Source organism: Pomacea canaliculata, linkage group LG7 (assembly GCF_003073045.1).
Source record: "Pomacea canaliculata isolate SZHN2017 linkage group LG7, ASM307304v1, whole genome shotgun sequence".
Taxonomy (NCBI): domain Eukaryota; kingdom Metazoa; phylum Mollusca; class Gastropoda; order Architaenioglossa; family Ampullariidae; genus Pomacea; species Pomacea canaliculata.
In genome coordinates this window covers 21,763,049-21,783,691 of record NC_037596.1, presented here as the reverse complement: position 1 = coordinate 21,783,691, position 20,643 = coordinate 21,763,049, and the positions used below count along the sequence as shown (strand labels likewise).

General features: G+C 39.9%; 1 protein-coding gene across 7 annotated transcripts in view; it reads left to right on the top strand.

Moving 5' to 3' along the window:
* The first annotated feature begins 7,160 nt into the window (after window positions 1–7,160).
* Window positions 7,161–20,643, top strand: part of LOC112569021 — a 67,189-nt gene continuing 53,706 nt past the window's right edge. For 3 of the 7 annotated variants that reach the window (XM_025246662.1, XM_025246667.1, XM_025246663.1), the window contains exons 1-7: window positions 7,161–7,283; window positions 7,632–7,679; window positions 8,139–8,199; window positions 12,224–12,358; window positions 13,345–13,539; window positions 14,484–14,531; window positions 15,331–15,378. In XM_025246662.1, the coding sequence (XP_025102447.1) occupies window positions 7,266–7,283; window positions 7,632–7,679; window positions 8,139–8,199; window positions 12,224–12,358; window positions 13,345–13,539; window positions 14,484–14,531; window positions 15,331–15,378 (553 nt within the window). In that variant the 5' untranslated portion in view covers window positions 7,161–7,265. Of the gene's footprint in view, window positions 7,284–7,631; window positions 7,680–8,138; window positions 8,200–12,223; window positions 12,359–13,344; window positions 13,540–14,483; window positions 14,532–15,330; window positions 15,379–17,071; window positions 17,120–20,643 lie in introns of all 7 variants that reach the window. The other 4 variants (XM_025246664.1, XM_025246665.1, XR_003100274.1 and 1 more) reach the window with 3 other exon arrangements.

Genomic DNA, 20,643 nt, shown 5'->3' with positions numbered 1-20,643 from the left:
GCCACTTTTCCCTCTCAAATAAAAATGCACAATAGCTAAACATACATACACACAGTACAATTACATCCTTAGTCCCTTAACCGTGATTGGCCACATAAGGTATATATGACAATCTTGCGTTCCACCTTCATTTTCTCTGTTCTCCAGCATTCTGGGGCCGTAGTTATGAAGTGGCGCTCATTAGTAGCATCTACAAGGTCTTGCATACTCCCCCAACCAGACTGTCTTTATTATAAGATACTTTAATAACTGATCTCAGTGATGAATTGCCCTCCCCATATCAACTTGCTGGCTGTTCTACTCTGCAGAACCGTGTCTTGGACAAATATTACACCTACATCTCAAATGCTTATGCAAGCAGGTGCGCAGACCTCTGACAGATGAGTTCACAACGTGGTTCACCTTATCCCGAAATACCGACAAGAAAGTGAAAACCGTTAAACCAAAAGCTGTTGGTCACATGACAAGATCGTGGATGTTTTGAGGCATCGGACTGGCGCGGCAAGTTCCGTCATTTAATTGCTAACGATGGAGGGGCCGTTGGTCAAGGTAATCGGCGGCAACGTCAGTAGATAGTCCCCCTACCGCACCCTATTCCTTATACCCCTCTTCTATATCCTCGTTTCATCTTTGTTGTTTTTCCTTCCTGTAGTCTCTGGTTTGTTTAGGTTTTCCACTGTCAGGTGCTGTGTTGTTCACGGCCCTAGTCGATGCGTGGAAAGTTATTTGGCGGGATGCAAATACTAGGCTGAGGTGCAATCAAATACGGGAGAAAGGCAATAATTTGTCCGCCAGGCAATTAAGTCAGACAAACGTAGCTTTCTCAATGGGGACAGAGTCGACAAGAGTCATATCCCCTGTATCTTAATAAGCGTTTATAAATATTCGTAGTTTGAAGAAAGTTTTATGACTTTTATAAGCCTCATTAAAACCAAAAATAAGGATCAATTAGTGATAAAATTAAAGTCAAGTTAAAAGGGAACAAAACGTTACTACCATAAACATATTAATTTGTAAGTTTGTTTATTAGACTGAATTACCTAGCTATAATCTGCTGGGAACATAGTTGCATTAAGTGCCACTGATGTATCCCTCATTACATGGCTATTCTTACAGTCTCATCTTGCCTAAATTACCCTAATGTAAGGACATATATTTGTTGTTCTTGTTTTATAATTTTTCTCTGTTCTGTTTGTCCTAAATGTAGGATTCATACAAATGAGAACTAATTCTAGACTTTTTTTCAGACATCTTTTAACATTTCCTAGACAGCTATTTTTACTAATGGAAAATAAAAACAGTTTATCAATGAGATACAATATATATGTGTCAAGAGATCTGTAGCACAATGAGTTGCTGCCCTGTCTGTCAGACAATATACATGTAAATGACAACTAAAACAAAATTTGATAAACATCTGTATGTGTAAATGACGAACATCCATATGTTTAAATGAAGATATATATATATATATGTTTCTGTCAATCAGTGTGTGTGTGTGCATATGCACAAGTGAGAGTCAAATAAACAGTATAAAAGTGCTAAATAAAAAAGCAAGCTATATGCAGATCTTTGCAGCAGTAGCCATAAAATAAACTTTAGCCGAATAGTGTGTAGATAAGTATTGCAACAGTGCACTACAAACTGTTAAAGTTAATTACATTCTTAGACTTCCAGAACTCTTCTTGAACCTTGTGTTACTTATATCTCTTATAGGAAGTGCATCGATCAGGATCAAAAGTCAAAACTTTTTTCATTCAGAGATTTAAAATAATTGAACTTACCCAAAACACAAGAAGAAAGTAAGCTTATCACTAAGGACAGGTGTAGTTTTCGTACCTTTAAAGAAGTATTGGAAATGAAGTGAAAATCTTAAATTTTTTTTTTTTTTTTTTGAGTAGGCCTGTGCTACAGCATCAGTTTTATAATCAATCACCTTGAAGTCAGTATAATTGCAGACGCACTCTGTAATCATAGTTTTTTATGTTTTCTATTTTCTTTCTTTGAAATATTTTATGTTTGTTTTCAAACAATCTAGACAACATTAAATGCCTTTCCGTTAATTCAAAAGGTTATGGAACAACATATATAGTCACAGGATTTTTAGTTATTGTGCAACAATGGAGATCTCTCCCTTTCCATATTCGCCGCCTACTCACTATTGAATCCTTTAAACGTGCACTGAAAATGCACCTCTTCTGTAATCATTACTTCTATATTAACACCCTTTCACAAAATGCTAGTCCTTTGTCACATCCTTCCTTTTGCAATATCATGTTACTCTCAGCTCTTGTTCTTGTTATTTGATTCCTCTTTGTGTTTTCTGTACAGCATTTGATTTTATTCTTCGTTTAGTACAGTTGTTGATTCCTTTTTAGCTCATATGTTATTTGTTTTCCGTTCCCTCGTATGCTGTCCATGTTCCGTTCTTGTTTTGCTTCTTTGCAACTTTTCCATTTATTATTATTGCATGGGGTGAGAGATGTATTCGATTGTTATTGTTGCTGTTATAGACACAGGTGATATAAGTGACCAATATTTGGACCACACTATATATGAAGTAAAATGTCTTTAAGGTATTGAGACTGAATTCCTTCAGCTAGCTCCACTGCTTATCAGTAACTACATATACAAGCGGATTACAATTATACAGTGACCACGGACGTATAGAGGAAATTTGCGATAGTGACAGTATACAGTGACGATGTGTCAGCACATGTATACAGCACAAAAACCGTCAATTTATGTAGATCGTTCCACATAATATAAATCTTGCATTTGTCACTGAAAATGGCTTGTGAAAACAGCTTTTAAATTGTAACCAACACGTCAAATGGCTACGTAGAATGGGCTGTCGTACCAGAAATAACACCGAGATTGAATTCCGCACTGAAGTGTTTTATTCAGTTTTGCTCAGCGTCTGGCCTAACTGCTGTCCCTCAAATTCACAAAAGCTCCCATCCCACTGTCAGTCCTACTATTTATTCTCCCTACCCTCGAACATTCTAGACCTTCCCCGCAACAATGACATTCTACTTTGTCGCAACAAAGACATTTTACTGTGAACATTATAACAGTGTTGAACATTGCAGAACATTCTAGAGTCCAGATGCAAAGGAACAAAGACATTCTATTCTACTTTGTCGCAATCAAAGACATGCTACCTTGTTACATTACTGCCGTGCAGAACATTCTAGAATAAATCGGCAAAGACATTATACTTCGTACACTACTAGAGTGCTACACTTACCGGGGGAAAGAAAAAAAAAAGTTTCTTTTCGATTTTCAGTCGAAAGAACAGAAACATCAACCTAATATCAAATAAGATTTCCCAGTGAACAAGTCTGCAACATTATATTCATAAAAGGCTCGCTAACATAACAAGTATTACACATCCATGTTCATCAATTCCATACAAAATTTCAGAACTACCCTTAAAGGTGTCTGTCAAAATAAAGTTATTAAAAAAAAGATCAACCGATCACACATCAGTTTCCATTACAGGTAAGCTAAACCACCTGTCCAACACCTCCATTACTTCATTTATGGCCCACCATACAGACTGCATCACCTGGTGGGGAGCTTTCTGACTAGAAGCTAAAAGACTTGCCATCTCTTGTCGGACACCATGCAACTTCGCCCTGTCCGACTTATTTCCACTCGCACATCGGTGCATAAGATTTAATCTGTCCACCGGTCGGCGGCTTCTGTCAGAGCGGCGTAGAGGTTGCTGCTCATCACTGTCGCTCTCTGTTGTCTCCTCTCTTTCATCTTCCTGCTCTACTTCCTCCTGCCGGTTTTCTGCAGGTACTGCTGCTGGGATAAATTCCGGTGCCTCTGGTCTTAACTCAAAACCCACTTTGATGTCTGGAAATTGCACCAGTTTGTCATCTTCATCATTTCCATCATCAGGAGCTGTGACTGCGGCTTCGTTTGCACGTTGCATGGGATTGTTGTTTCTGGTGGTTCTTTTCTGGCCCAAGGGTAGTGCCCAGCCTAATGCACCCACTGGGAGTAATAGATTCCGATGAAGTGTCCATTTTGGTCCAGAGCCATCCTCTCGTTGCACCACATACACCGGTATATCGTTCAATTTGTTCAGCACGACAAAAACTCCTTCCTCCCAGCGATAATCCACTTTGGATGTAATACGTGGCCCCATGTTTTTGACCAGAACTCTGTCTCCCGCTTCTAAGGTAGCTGCCAAAGCTCCTTCATCATACCTTACCTTGTTCTTAAGTGAGGCCTTTTCCATTTGCTCTGTGGCCATTCTGTATGCACTACGGAGGCTTTCTTTCAGGTCCTGCACATCCTGCCTGCAACTCTTCCCTTGTCGCTTCCCTATGTCCAGGCCAAATGCCAGGTCGACGAGCAGTCTTGGGTGCCGTCCGTAGAAGAGGTAGGAGGGTGAGAATCCCGTGCTGCTGTGTATGCACGAGTTGTAGGCATGCACCACAGACTTCAGGTGTTTCCTCCAGTCTTTCTTCTGTTCAGTCTCTAAAGTTCGCAGCATACCGATCAGTGTTCGGTTCCACCTTTCCACAGGGTTTCCGCAGGGATGGTAGGGCGTGGTCCTGCATTTCTGGATTCCGGCCAGGCTGCACAGTTCTTGGATGAGTTTTGACTCAAAGTCCCGACCTTGATCAGACAAAATTCTGCCGGGGAATCCATAAGTCATGAAGAAGTTGTTCTACAGAGCCCTGGCTGTCGTTCGTGCTGTTTGGTCTTTCGTCAGAACTGCTTGCGCGAACTTCGTAAAATGGTCCATAATGACCAGTATGTTCTGCTTTTCCCCTTTGACCTCAATGGTGAGAAAATCTATGGTCAGCAGTTCCAGTGGGTGTGATGTCACGATGGTTGACATGGGTGCTTTCTGCGCGTGCGTCCCACTGCGAACACACCGTTCGCAGCTCTGAATTTTCCGCTTCAGATCAGCCGCCATGAACGGCCAGAAAAAACGCATTCGTGCGTGTCGTATGGCATCGTCAAAGTGGGTGTGGTAGAGCTCATCGTGCACACCTCTCATCGCCTCCGGTCGCATGGGGCGGGGTACCACCAGCTGCACGCGGGTTGATGTGGCGTCAGACACATGCCGGTAGAGCACACCATGTTCTAGCATCAGGCTCTTCCTCTCCCTGGCGTATATCCTGGTCTCTGGCCCCGTCACTGTCAGGTCGGTTCCTTCTTTGAGCGCTTGGCAGACAGCGGCTATGGGAAGGTCTTGCTGTTGTAACTTCCGCCAGTCGTCGACTGTCAGGGTGGCAAAGTCTTGCTCCCCGCCCTCTGGCTCTAAGATGCCGTCTGGAATCATGTTTGGGTCCCTTACGACAGCTTCGACGGCTGGAGTGAAGTTGTCAGTGACGTCAATGTCACTTGACATGGGCGTGGTGTGCCGGGCTGTCTGCTGAATGGAATGTACTGGCCTTCCTGCACTTTTGGCTGTCAGTATGCTCACAACTGCACTTCGATTTACGACTTGTGGATTGTCGTCTTGAAATTTCCTCGCTTTCTCCAGGAGTAACCCAACTTTCTCTAAGGTGTCTCTGTACTCTTCTTCTGCTTCTGGCGGGTCCTGCGGTCGCCTTGACAACCCGTCCGCATCTGTGTGTGTTGAGCCCTGTTTGTACACGAGGTCGAAGTCGTACAGTGACAGGGATGACAACCATCTGTGGCTAACGGCGTCTAACTTTGCATTCTTCAGCACATGGCAAAGCGGGTTGTTGTCGGTAACCACGGTGACGCGGGAGCCCAAGATGTAGTCGTGAAACTTCTCTGTCATGGCCCATTTCAGAGCGAGAAATTCTCGCTTGTGTGCAGGGTAATTCACTTCTGTCTTGTTGAGCCCTCTGCTGGCGTATGCGATTACCTTAAGTTTGCCCTGTTGATGTTGGTACAGCACGGCTCCCAGGCCAGTGCCACTGGCATCACAATGCAGGATGAAGGGCTGGGACTGGTCAGCAATGCCAAGCATCGGCTCTGCAGTCAGTGCTTTGATCAGGGACTCAAACGCACTTTGTTCTCGCACTCCCCACAGGTGAGATATGTCTGACGACAGATTGAGTGCACCCGCCTTCTTAGCGGTTTTCTTGAGCTTATGGGGTACATATCCAACAGTAAGGTCGTTCAGAGGCTTGGCAATTTGCGCGAACTGAGGAATCCAGCGCCTATAAAATCCTGCAAACCCCAAGAACGCTTTAACATCTCGCACTGTTTTGGGGACAGGCCAACTGGTCAGAGCCTCCTGCGGAGATGAGGTATCCTAGGTGTCTGACCTCAGTGGTAGCAAAAATACATTTATCGGGGTCAAGTTTCAGTTTAAAACTACGCAACCTCTCCAGAGCTTTAATGGTTCTATCTTCTAGCTGCTGGAGGTTAGTACCATGTATTAAAATGTCATCGAGAGAAATTATCAGCTCTGCCAAGTTCATGTCACTCAAACAACAGTCCATCAACCGTTGAAAGGTCATGGGGGCGTTGACAAGGCCAAATGGCAACCTCTGGAACTCGTACAGTCCGAACGGGGTGGTAAATGCAGAAATCTTCTTCGCTTGCTCGGACAGAGGTACCTGGTAGTATGCCTTTGACAAATCGAGGCTAGTGAAAACCTTAGCCCCACTCAATGTTAAAAACAGCTGTTCAATTTTTGCAAGGCATAACTGTCTCTCACTGTCCGCGCATTCACCCTCCTGTAGTCTACACACATGCGCAGTGCCCCATTCTTCTTCCTCACCAGCACAATGGGTGAAGCGAAGGAACTAGTCGACGGCTTGATGATGCGAGCATCCAGCAACTGTTGCACATGTTGTCTGACCTCCTCCAGGTCCTGTGGTGGTATAGGCCTCGGTCTTTCTCTAATCGACGGACCTGGAGTCAGTTCAATGTCATGCACAACATCTGTCATGTTCAAATCAAATTCTTTTTCATTAAAAACATCAATGTAATGTCAACCACGTAGAAGAAAAGAACAGTGTTTCTGAACTGTCTGGTAGATTTCGTTTTGGTGCAAACGACCAAACGTGGAAAGACAGATTCACGAAGAAGTTGTTGACATTTAGCGATGTTTAATAGTCACATTTATGATACCATTTCCCACATGAAGACGTCTGCTTACTCCAAGATAGTTCGGGCAGAGAGTGGTTCAGGCTCCATGTAAAGGTAGGTCACTCTCGTACTTCCGGAGGAAGCTAGTATGAAGACGTTAAAAAAGATCCGTGATGTTATAGTTGTGATATATTTATCTCCATCGTCTATTATCAGCTTTGAAAATGACTGATAAGCACCATGTACGTCATAATGGTTATTTTTGGTTGAAATACAACGACTGCTGATGCCACTGTCATCTAGTAACACTTTACACAATTGACAATCCCAGATCTCCAATGTAAACTAAATTCCAGAGTCCCATATAAAATTGGCTTTACGTGATTTATGGCTTATTATTATTATTTCTTTGTAATGGGAAACCCTGTTTAACCATTGTTAGACTGCTGTCTGGCTACGAGCAGCAAGGGTATGTAGATGCAAAATATATAATTATCAAAATATGGTAGTGTTTTATTACTAATTGTTTATTAATCTCTTTTATCAGTTCTTCGGTGCGCTGAAGTGTTATATTTCCTTTCTTTCTGCAGATTTCCAGTACAACACTCAGAATATTCAAACAGAATATTCATAAAGAGGTATTTTTTAATATTGAAAGTTGTAATGCCTACCTCATTAAAAAAGTGTTATCACTTTTTATTTAGATAAGAAATAGGTAAACAGGAAAGTCAGCTTTCTAAAAAATAAAAGAAATAAAAATTTAGATCATGAAAATCACTGACTTTATTGAGAGGTGTTTCTATTTGTGTCAAAATCTCCAGTTAATAACATAAATTTTATTTGTATAGCTACTTTCCTTTTCACATGCTGTATTATTTAGGTATAGTTTTTCATGTTATTTGCTCCATATCAAGTGAACATGAATGAGATAAAGATTTACAACTTTTTCAGGTAGATGTATGTGACGGCTGATTTTCAAAAATTCCTAAATAATGTCAATTATGCATATTTTTAGATGCATGGTAACAGAACTGTTTTACTGACATACATGGTATGTGACATTAAATATTTAAATGATAAGGGTTTTCTATCTGTAGAGAAGAAGAACATTTTATATAATTCTGCTTTTGGACATATGGATATACTCATCTGGAGCAGGTAATGCATTTTCCTATTAATGGTGTGTGAATGCTGTGCATCCATATCATTTGTCTGATCCTTTACAGCAGCGGTTCTCAACCTTTTACATGTGGCGACCCCCCTGACGAACACCGGTACGTCCGCGACCCCCCTTAGCCGGCTAGGTCGGTGGAAGAGCGGGGGGGGGGGGGGGGCAGCTTTAGCTAACCTCGAACGCCGCGTCGAGGAAATCAATGCAATTCAACAACGGAAGAGCAAAGTTCGTATCTGCAAGAAGTATAATTGTTAATGAAATTTTACTAAAGCTAATAAATATTATTTTATTGGACACTCACTTTGATTAATGAGAAGGTTGAGCCTGCTTGCTGTTGCATAGAGAAGCGAACCTGTGTGCGATGTTCGTACCCACTGCTATTCGCAGCTCAGCCTCTGCGTCCACACGATTTCTGTATTTCGACTTCAGTGCTGCAATGCTGAAAATCCTTGCTCACACATATACGAAGTTGAAAATGGCAGCAGAACTTTCATTGCTTTCTCAGAAAGGAGAGGATATTCACCGTTGATGCTAATCCAGAATGTTGTCACTGGTGTTGTTTGGAAGACCATTTTCAGGGATTGGTCACTCGAAAGGTCGATGAGCTGCTCTTCTTCTTGCGTGGACAACCCGCTTGTGCTAGGATCAGCCAGAAATGGATTACGAATCCAATCGTATTTAGTCACATCAATTTCAGCGAAATAATGCTGAAACCTTTCTTGCAGTCCGTTTAGATGGGCAATAATTACATTCTTCACCTGATCAAGATTCAAGTTGTCAGCCTTGCACTTACACAAGCACGGAAACATATCAAAAATATTTTCTTGGCGTATCTTTTGCGTCCACAACGAAATTTTTCGGACGAAAGCATTCATCTTGTCAGTTGTTTGTAATATGGTGGTGTAATATAGGGGAGTCAGCGATGAGAGATTGGGGGAGAAAGAGGGCAAAAGGCGAGAGGAGGGAGATTGGAGGCTTAATTGTTGAGAGGGGGATTGTGTTTTGAGTTTTGGAAGTGAGAAGTCACTGCATGCCGAGACAGTGTACTTGAATAGGAAGAAGAGATTTGGAGTTTGAGCCCCGCACCACTCGGTTACACAATGTAAACTAATTCCACTAATACCAGTATAAGAAACTTTTTTTAAAAAATGACCACCTTCGCGACCCCCTTGTAGGCACGTCGCGACCCCCCAGGGGGTCGCGACCCACAGGTTGAGAACCGCTGCTTTACAGGATCAAGTTTAGAGGTGTGTGTGCAAGAATATTAGAGATTATGTTTGGCTTATTTTATATTTTAGTATTTATTTTATCCATTATAGGATATTATCCTTTGGTGGCATGCATTCTGTGAGGTCCCTTTTACTATATTTAATACCTAAGATGTTGACCTGTCTTGAGGAGTGTCGAGGATTTGGCAGGCCATATTTGTCGCTATCTTTTACCATTTCCTCTTCTGTCTTTTATCCTTGCTGTTCATGATTTTGTTCTCGGTTGCTGCTTCTGGGCTGCTTTTTCTGTGTTCAGGCCTGTGTTAGTCTCAGCGATGTAGAATATCATTTATGACCTTGGGGTGCTACTAATCCTCTTTTGCTAGCACCTCATCATGTGTTGATGTAGCACCTTTTAGATTCATTTAACAAAAAGGATTAGATCACAATAGATTCAAGCAGCAAAATCCCTCCTGCTTGAGCCTTGAAGATCACTGCAATCATTGGGTATCTCATCTCTTCTGGAAGGCTCAGATAATATGGTTTGTTTCAGTAGCATTTTATTATAAACTTCAGTCTCAAAGCAAGATGTGGTCACTGCTACAATACGATTGACTGAACTGTCGTTTTGTCTGGGTTCAGGGCCATCCCCTTCCTCGCTCCGCTACCCGACGGTGCTGAGCCAGAGATGCGACACGTTCTATGGCCATCTACCGAAACACGGACACATATATACAAACCAAACAGTATAACACAGATTACTTATGTTGAGTACCAGCCACAGTCGTTGATGATAAAAGAGTGTCCTTGTGTAGTTTTAGAAATGTTACTTATGCACTTCCCCCTGAGTCGTAGATAGCAATAATACCAGTCTCTCTGTCTCTAAAGAAAACTACCAATATAGGGACTCAGAGTCTTTGACCTCCTTAGGTGAAGTCAAAGCCGACAATTCGCACTAAACCGTTGGTGTCCAGTAAGATGGAAGTCCTCGTGCTTCGCTAGCTTTTCACAAAGTGTAAGGGTTCCTGTCTGATTGGCAAGACTGGGGTATTGGTATGCAACTAATTCGTTACTGGCTTTGTGTTCCCGATGGCCAGTGCGGCCCCCTTGGTTGTAAGCGATAGCAGATAATTTTAGGGTGACAGCGAGTGGGTGGGGGATGTTTTATGTTGGTCAAACGAAAACCGCCAAAGAAAAGGCGTCGCATTATGGGGAGGGGGGAGGGAGACCACACTCGATGTACCGATGTACTGTCCGGCTGCTTTCTTCGCTCAGGCTTCAACACAGCCTGCAATTAGCATGGCAAACAAGACCAACGGACTGTCCCCGATCTGATCGTCAGAGGTGTTAGAGCCTCCACTTGCCTCAGGGCCCGCTTTTGTGACGGTGATGACCGTCTCCTCTCTACGTTCCCCTACCTTTCTTCTGTTCTTTGCTCTTTGTGAGGAATTACGTCTCAAATATTGGGGGGGGGGGGCAAAAGGATATTCCTGCCGCCCCTGTATTTTCCTTGGGGGGGGGGGGGTTTGGCCGCCCCGCTGCCCCCCTGGTTCCTACGCCACTGGGTGAGCGCCGGTCTTTGCATTGGCACGTGGATGTATATACACAAGCATGTAAAACAGCTGAGGAAATTCCGGGGGAGGTAGTAAGGATGGAGGAAAATGAACAGCAGCAAGATCAGTGGTGTGCAGTCTGATGTAGATAGGTGCACAGTATATTCATCTGAGTATATTTGTTTTAGCCCTGTTTATGCTGGATTTGAAATGGTATCAGAATGTAGTCAGTTTAATTATGCCTCCATCTTTAGAGTGCCATATTGTCATCCTTAGTTCCTTATGGGGATGCAGAGCATTGACTGTGATGAGTCTTTGACCTTTTGTTGTTGGTTTTCCAAGACCAAATTTTTCTTACTGTTCCTTCTCATCTAGGCTGATCTTTGAAGCTCTTTTACTGATTGTTCAGATTGTCTTTCTGTGGTATTGTCTAATAATTTTGTCCAGTGGACTGTAGTATTTTTCCACATTGTCTTTGTAGGGTGGTATAGACCTGGGTTATCGGTCTGCCAATCCTTACAGTGTCCATCTTTTCCCGTGATTATAGTCCATTGACTAGTCCACCTTCTCGTCATTCTCTTCAGATTTATAACCATCTACAATTCTACATCCTTACTGTGTGTTCATTGATTCCTCCATGTTTTCTTTTATTATTTGTCTGCATGGCTGCTTCCCCTTTTCTCCTTCATATGCTGTCAATATCTCCTTGTGAGAGCATTCTCCTTCATGAGTGTGATCATTTGCTATAAATCACATGTTATTATTATCAAATCTACATCAGGATTGCAACAGTGACAGCAGTAATGGCCAGCATAAACAGAATTTGATACTGCAAAAATATAAAATTTCCTACCAGTTCTCTTTTAGTAATCATTCTCAAGTGAGACATGGACTAATAACATATCCATTCTATACCAACTGCCTAAGGAAACTTCTTTTGGGTAAGAGGTACAGGTCAAGGGGATGAGCTGAAATATTTATCTATGAGCATCTTAAACTCAACACAGAAAAGGCAGATTTGGGGTACATATTTTGCCTGATAAGGGATCATGAGGCTTCCATTTTTAAAATTTTGAATAAAAGAAAATTAGAAGCTCATAATGAAACATGGTCATTTTAAGACAATTGCGCACTGAGTTTAACTAGTTGAACTTTTAATATTAGGAGAAAGAAAAACCATGCTTAGAAAAATAAGGAAGAACTTTCATTTTTGTTAAGGTTTGTTAATGCTTTTGTGTTTTTTGCAGCTGTGGTTACAGATTGCCCTGGGGAAGTAGACTTACTAACGCATGTTAACATAACATGCAACTTTGGAAACAAGCCTCTACAAGACAGCTTTCGCATTAGCTTGATACGGAGAATAAATTCAAGTGATCAACGAAGTATGACTTTATTTTATAAATGTATTTTTTTCTACATCAGATGGAAATAGTTGATGCTTTGGCATATAAGACCAGCAACAGCACATAAATAAAAACTTATGATTGCAATGGATCAGTCATTTTTACCTCTATAATTTTCCTATGTCATATTTAGTTCATGTGACAGAGATAGAAATATTGCGCTTTGCCCAACTTCAAGTTCATCTTACTGTTTAGGTCATTTTTAATTTGAGCTTTTTGGGATCTTGGCTATTGCTTTATGGAAATGTCTTGAACTTTGGCATGGAAGTATACCTTGTAGTAGATAATACTTCAGGCAAGTTTAAATGCACATATACTTGTGCTTTTCTAGTGAAAGTTATTTGTAATTTGTTAAAATAAAACAAAGAAAACATTTGGCTGAAACAATAAATAACTTTGGACTACAACAAAAGCTTGATATTAGCAGAATGTAAACAAATAACTTACATGTTACAGCTAAATGATATTGCAATATAAATTAGAAATAAGCATAATTTTTCTATTTCCAGTGCTGCAAGAACAGTTAAAACAGTGTCATGGCATTTGGTACATAGAGCTTATAGTTAAATGTCATCAGTTTTTAAAAAAATTCAAGAATGTTTATGTTGTTAGACCCTCAGAACTTTATACCACAGCTTCATTTTTAGGCATTCTTTGTGAGGGATAAGAAATATAATATCAGATTTTTAATTAAAAGTAATTTGGCTTTATGAAAATGCAAAAATGGTAAAACACATTTCTAATGACTTAGATCTAAACTAACCTTTTTTCAGTTGTAAAAGGGTGGTACTCCCTTTGGAAACAGTTGGCCTCTATTACATGGTATTATCTTCCTTTTTGATCAGATTTGTGTATAACAAAAAAGGTTTACAATATCTGTGCTGTAAATATAATAAGCTATATCTGATTTTGAAAATTAATTTTTTAGGACAAATCAAAAAATTTCTATGTTATTGTATTTTCAGAGAATGTCTTAACTTGTCAGTGGCAGGGGACAAAGCACTTTTGTATCCCCCTGCGTGGATATGACTATTATACTCCAATAACAAACAGTGTAGTTCTAGTCATTAAAAATGTCAGTTCCGAAAACCTTGGATCATACATTTGTCAGAGGATTCAGTCTGACGAGAGCGATACACCTTGTGAAATCAAGCTGAGAGGTGAGTGAGAATGGTCATCTCAGTTTGATTTGGTAGTATAAAAAATATGTTTATCATGGCCTGCATCATATCTCTTGAGCTGTTTCTTGTAGTGTTAATTAAATGGAAAATAGAATACAAACATACTTGATATGTTGTGTTTATGATATTTGTAAAGTGCACTGATTCCATGAAAAAGTTCAAGGAGCAGAGGAGTCAGGATTTTTCATTTAAAAAAAATATAGGAAACCCAAAATTTGCTGAATCGCATAAAAGGCCTTTGCAAGAATGTTTTTACTTTTTTATTGCTTTTTCTGTTTTATGCTGAAGATTAATTATATTATTAATAACATTTTATATTAATATCTAGAAGACTGACCTTGAACATTTTGAGTAATCTGCTGAACATTGGAATATATTTATTTATTTTTGTTTCTTAATTACTTTAGGTCTTCTGTACAGTGACCCTCATGTTGTTCATATTATTGACATTGTTATAAGGACATGTAAAAGGGTCAATCAAAAAGTTCACAGCCTCTCTGAGAAAGAAAAGCCTTAGCTGAATATTTTTATTGTGGTAACACACTACCATTTCTTATAAAATTAGGAAAAGATAATACAGACTTCTTTTTTAATTTGTGTTAGACCCATACAAAGGTGAAGTGTAGTCTTACAAATCTAAAATTTGACAAAACAGTTATAAAGTATCTGCAAAAAAATGATATGACACCCAAGGAAATCAAATGAGAACTGCGCACAGCTGCAGAAGACAATAGCCAAATTTCTTAATGCCAAATTTGTTCTGTGCCACATAATTTGGAAAAAATAAATTTATAGAAACTAAACAAATTCTTGACACAAATGATTGTGTAAACTGTTTTTTTTCCCATGTGTACTGCTCCTCTCTGCTTGCCCTTTGGTTTGAGATTATCTTAAGTATATCCTTCTTTTCTTATATCTTACAGATCCATTTGATAATGCAACTCAAGAGATCCCAGGTAACCAAACAACAGGTAATTTGATCTTGAGTTCACAAATAGCATACTACTAAAATCACTTTTCTTGAAAACTGGTGTTATTCATGTGTCGGAGGACTTTTTATACATATGCCATTAGTTCTTGAAAGCCATAATACAAGTACACAACTTGACATTTGCATGCTCTTTCACATGACATAAGACAGGGTCCTAGGTTTAATACTAGTGTGGTAGCGGTTGGCTTAGATGCCAGCTGCAGGCTGATTGGTCAGTAGTGCTGATTAATGTGCAAGGGTTAGGGTTAGGGTTATCAAAGTATAGAGGGGGATGGAAGTGATCCACTCCTACCTCCTGCTGCCCATCCTAGTAGCACAAGCAGTTCTGTCTTTTAGTATAGAGGACCACCCATGCCACACTAACCTTTACCTCTTCATGGGTATAAACGGGGAGGAATAAGGTGGTGGGAAGAAGTCTACAGAGAGTACAATGATGCTGTGTAAGATGTTGTCTCTACACGCAGCTGTGGGGAACTTCATGCCATCTTGCTAGCTTTGAGTCATATCTCTGGAACAGAACTTCTTAATTATTTTTAACTCAGTTTGCCCTTTCAAGCTGATAAGTTGGCCTGCCAATCATTTGGTTTCTTTGTGGTTACTAACCCACTGTAAGTTGAGGTTTTGGGTTAGGATAAGTTACACACCATCCTTTTCTTGTCTTTCTGACTGTGCCATCTTGGTCATGTTGCTCTGTGGGAGGAGATTGTTCTGTGAAAACTTCAGGTAGGACATACCTAGGCCATATATTAAGTATATCCTTCTTTTCTTATATCTTACAGATCCATTTGATAACGCAACTCAAGAGATCCCAGGTAGCCAAACAGCAGGTAATTTGATCTTGAGCTTACAAATAGCGTACTACTAAAATCACTTTTCTTGAAAAACTGGTGTCATTCATGTGTCGGAGGACTTTTTATACATATGCCATTAGTTCTTTGAAAGCCATAATACAAGTACACAACTTGACATTTGCATGCTCTTTCACATAATATAAGACAGGACCCTAGGTTTAATACTAGTGTGGTAGAGGTTGGCTTAGATGCCAGCTGCAGACTGATTGGTCAGTAGTGCTGTTTGATGTGCAAGTTTCTTAAGGATAGAGTTGGATGGAAGTGATCCACTCCTACCTCTTGCTGCCCATCCTAGTAGCACAAACATTTTCGTATAGAGGACCACCCATGCCACACTAACCTTTACCTCTTCATGAGTACAAACGGGGAGGAATAAGGTGGTGGGAAGAAGTCTACAGAGAGTACAATGATGCAGTGTAAGATGTTATCTCAACGCACAGCTGTGGGGAACTTCATGCCATCTTGCTACTTTGAGTCATATCTCTGGAACAGAACTTCTTAATTATTTTAACTCAGTTTGCCCTTTCAAGCTGATAAGTTGGCCTGCCAATCATTTGGTTTCTTTGTGGTTACTAACCCACTGTAAGTTGAGGTTTTGGGTTAGGATAAGTTACACACATCATTTTCCTGTCTTTCTGACTGTGCCATTTTGGTCATGCTGGTCAGTGGGAGGAGATTGTTCTCTGAAGACTTCAGGTAGGACATACCTAAGCCACATATTCCTACCTTTTAAGAGGTACCCATCAGTTACAGGATCTGAAAATACATTCTTATCAAGTGCCTATGACCTACACCAGTCTGCCAGATTCCTGAGAATACAATCATTGAGTTTGTGACCAAAAAGGAAGAAAATTAAAGATTTAAACATGAATGACTTACTGGTTTGCTGACCTCCCATCTATCAGTAGTCACAGCAAGACGCGCACCAACAGGGTGTATACAGCTGGTCTCATCAACTACATAATAGTCTGCCATGAGCTCTGCTCATTCTAGAACACGTAGTCACAAGACAGGTGCACAAAGCATCTAAACGAAGAATATGAAGACCTACCTAGAATACACACATCTTACTATCTTGTAGGTATTCATGGAAAAGATAGAACTACAGTAAATCATGATGAGTAAAGGCTAGAGCAATCACTATAAAGACCAAATGTCAGAAGTGTGCTTGGTCAAGTACAGATTTATCCAGACAAGAATATGCGACCTGAGAGTTCCTACAACAGTCTATTAGCGCTTTTATGAATTCCAGATGAACTGTGAAATGGGGCATTGGTCAAAATAGGACAGTGAATGCATCTCCTTAACTGTGTGCAGATTGTGTAGTTCAAGTAGGTATGTCTGTGGATTTGTATACCTATGCACATACATACCTGAATAGCACGAGGAACTTTTTGTACATGTATGTGTATATATGTATAGTAGTGTTTGTTGTGGTAAGTGTGTGTGTATATGTTTATGTGTATAGTTTTTGTAGTGGCAAGTGTGTCAGTCCACATCTTAACTAAAGCATTAATTTTAATGTTCATAGATGTCCATACATTGCTCTGTTAAACTGACCTCTGCTGTATTTTATATGCATTGTGCCATTTATTTTGTTGACCCCAACTGTGTATTTTTTACATTATGTAAATTATGTGCATGAAAACGTTTCCTCTTTTTTTCACAGAGATAGACCTCCGTTAGTTTGATATCTTCTCCTTCACAGCTATCTAAGGTACTAAAAAAGATTGCTAATTTTACGACTGATGCATCCATAATCATATCTAGCTTTTTGAATGATGCAATCAACAATAAACATGTATCTTTGAATTTAAATAAATCTAAACATTTTAAAGTGGCACTAAACAGTATGAATTCAGTCCCAGAAGTGTGCACATGTGTGTGTCTGTGTTTGTATGAGAGAGAGAGAATGTGACAGAATAAAATCATGCTGGATTAAGGTTTGCTATTTGCAGTGCCAATGGTAAGTTTCTTAAATCTGATAATCTCTTTACGTAGTGCAAAAAGCTAGTGAGCTTTTTACTATTTGCTTCTAGTTTCAATAATTTGCAAGACCGCAGTATTTTTCACCTGAACATCTTTTCACTGCTTCTGCACAATTTGTTGATCACTCATTCTTTTGTTTCGTTTTGTTTGTGTGTAACCATCATGACACCCATTCATGGTTATGCCTGGTTGAGCTTGTCCTGTAATAAAACACAACATTAGATGGACTTTTTAGTTGCAGGAAAAACGGGGAGTTAATTTCCTTAAATAGTGGGTGGTATGGGGGTAACAGGTATGGCTTTTCCTAGGTTTACAGAAATCATAAAATCAGGTTAAGAGACACTCAGCAACCTTACTGATTATAAATCCAAACTTGCTTAAGTGAATGAATCTGAATGAGTGAGACTAAAGCCTCTGAATACTTATTCCCCTCCCCATCCAACTTTCTAGACCATTGACACTGGTCAAGTTTTCCATCTGGTCCAGTCCAATGCCCTAGCTCAGGTCACCACAAAGCAAATCATGGGATATGTGTGTGTGCATGCAATGACCGTGTGCACTTGCTTGTGTGTGCTAATTCAAGTGGATGCATGTACTTTTGACCCCTTCCCCCACTGCCATTCTTTCGCTGCCTGGCCGAGAAACTCCAAATACCCAGATTATGCAGTGGGTTAGGCAACATTGGCTTCACGTATCTGGGGAGCATTTTCAGCAAGGAAGGTGGAGCGGATGATGACATCAAAATCTGCATCAACAATGCCAAGGCATACTTTCAACAGCCTACGCCCCATCTGGAACTCCCTAGCATTATCCTTCAGCAGTAAGACCCACATCTTCAACACCAATGTGAAGGCAGTCCTACTGTATGGTTCTGAAACCTGCAGAGTGACAAATACCATCAACAACAAGCTCCAGACCTTTACCAACCGATGCCTACACCATATTCTGGGAATAAGATGGACTGAAAAGATCTCTAACAGCAGCCTGTGGAAAAGAACCAACCAGAATGCCACTAGCCAAGACATCACAAAGTGCAAATGGGGATGGATAGGACACACCCTGCACAAAGCAGCTGCCACCAGTGCCTAGCAGGCACTTGACTGGAACCCTCAGAGGAAGAGGAGAGTTGGAAAAGAACAGTGGAAAATGAGGCAAAGGAGATCTGAACCACATGGACCCAACTGAAGGGGGCTGCCCAAAACCGGGTCCGCTGGCGAGGTGCTGTTGCTGCCCTATGCTCCTCAAAGAAGCAACAAGGAATAATCTGAAACTAAAGTAGGCAACCTTGTCTGCAATGTTTTGTCTGATTGAAAATTAGCCGAGCAGGCAAAAGGGGAGAGGTTGTAGGTTACTCAAATAGGGAGGTCTAAAAGCGGTTTTGGGGAGGACATTGAAGAGGCTACAACTATCTGGGAGTAACTTGACATAATGATATCTATAGGTTTGCATCTACAAATCTACAAAAAAGTAAGAATACATGAAAAGTATCTTAACTGGTAACAAACTACCAGGGTGCTGCACATATACAACAACTCTTAGGTAAAACTAAAGTCTTGGTTTGTCCGATGTTTTCAATCAACTCTTAACACATCTGCTGTTTGTATCTTGCAGTTATAGTGTTAGTACATTACAGCTCAATATAAAGGTGATAAAAAATTGTGTTCATTCATAGCACATACTTCAAGAAAAATATGATGATCTGATGAAATTTGTATGTTTTGCCAAATCTTTTATTTATAATTTATAATAATACTAACATATCCTATGGATTTTGAGCATTTTCCCACCTATTCAATATGCCGTATCCTCATATGCTGTAAACTGTTCAGAACAGTATGGCTGCTGATCATAAAAGTCACAACTGTATTTATGGTTTTCTGATACAGAAGAGAAAAATGCATCTTATATCCAAACAATGAAACAGGAAAAAACTTATCGAGTTGATGTAATATAAATAAATCTGTATATAGTTGATGCAATTATGTATGTGCGTGTAAGAGCTAATATATGTATGTAGGTGTGTATAAGAGTTGATGTAATTACGCTTGTGCATTCAAGGGTACACTTTTCACTTCACAACTTGTGTTTAATCTGACATATCACCTGTTACATTGCTTAGACTATAATATTTTCACATTCGTATTTACCCTGGTGTGGGAAGCTCAGGAATGCAGTCGTATGGGTCAGTGCCCTGCCAGTAAAGAATTTGAATCTTGAGTCCATCACAGCTGAATTGGGGGAGATTCCATTTTCTTTCTACAAACAATATGCTTAGGTGTTTACCATTTGTAGTAACTGTTACTGCTGTTGATGCTTTTTTTCCCCCATTAGCTTTAATGATTACTGCTGTTATATATGTGAGATATATATTGTAGCTTGACCTTTTAATATTTGTATATATTGTATCTAACCTTATTAGCCTATCCTGTTTGCTCATCACTTTTTATGAGTTGACCCCCAACTTGTGCATGGGTAAACAGTACTGAAGCTAACTTCTCTGTTTGGATATTTAGAAATGTAATTTTCTGTAGACTTTACAATAATGGAATGTGTGCTTATGAAATTCATTGAAAACGGGGAAAATACTGTACTTTAAATTTAGAATATCTTCAAGAAAAATATGATGGAGACGATGTTTTAGCAGAAAACTCTTATGGTCAGACATTGACCATACTGGCGATATGAAGACTCTTCTCCAGCAACATCCACTTGTGATATAAACATTGAAGCTCATCAATTAAAACATTTCATTTTAAGTAGCTACACTATCACAGTTGTGCATGGAGGTCATTTGTCAGTTTAATGGGTCAGTTGCTCTCTGTCACCAGAAAAACATTATGCTTTTGAAAACAATAATAGTAATAGATGTTGACAAAAGATCATTAACAGTAAATCTCTGCTCATAAATTTTGGTTATTGATTAGGTCACTCTCAAAGTGAATCATCATTTAAAGAAAGTCATACTTGTTGCTAATAGTATTGGAAGGTAACCCTATATTTCAAGCTTCTGTTAGACAATCATTTGAAAAGGTCAGTCATCTACTGCTGAAAACAGTGAATTGAAGAGCTCTAGGATAAACATGTCCAAAATTAGCCCAAACAATTGATTTAATTTTCCATCAAGAGTGCCAAATTTCATGGAGTTTTCACTACCCAACAATAATTACATATAGTGCAAACATGTTACAAGGTAATATAATTTAAAAATATCTGGATACGATTTCCAAACAGTCCAGCATAAGAAGTATTAAC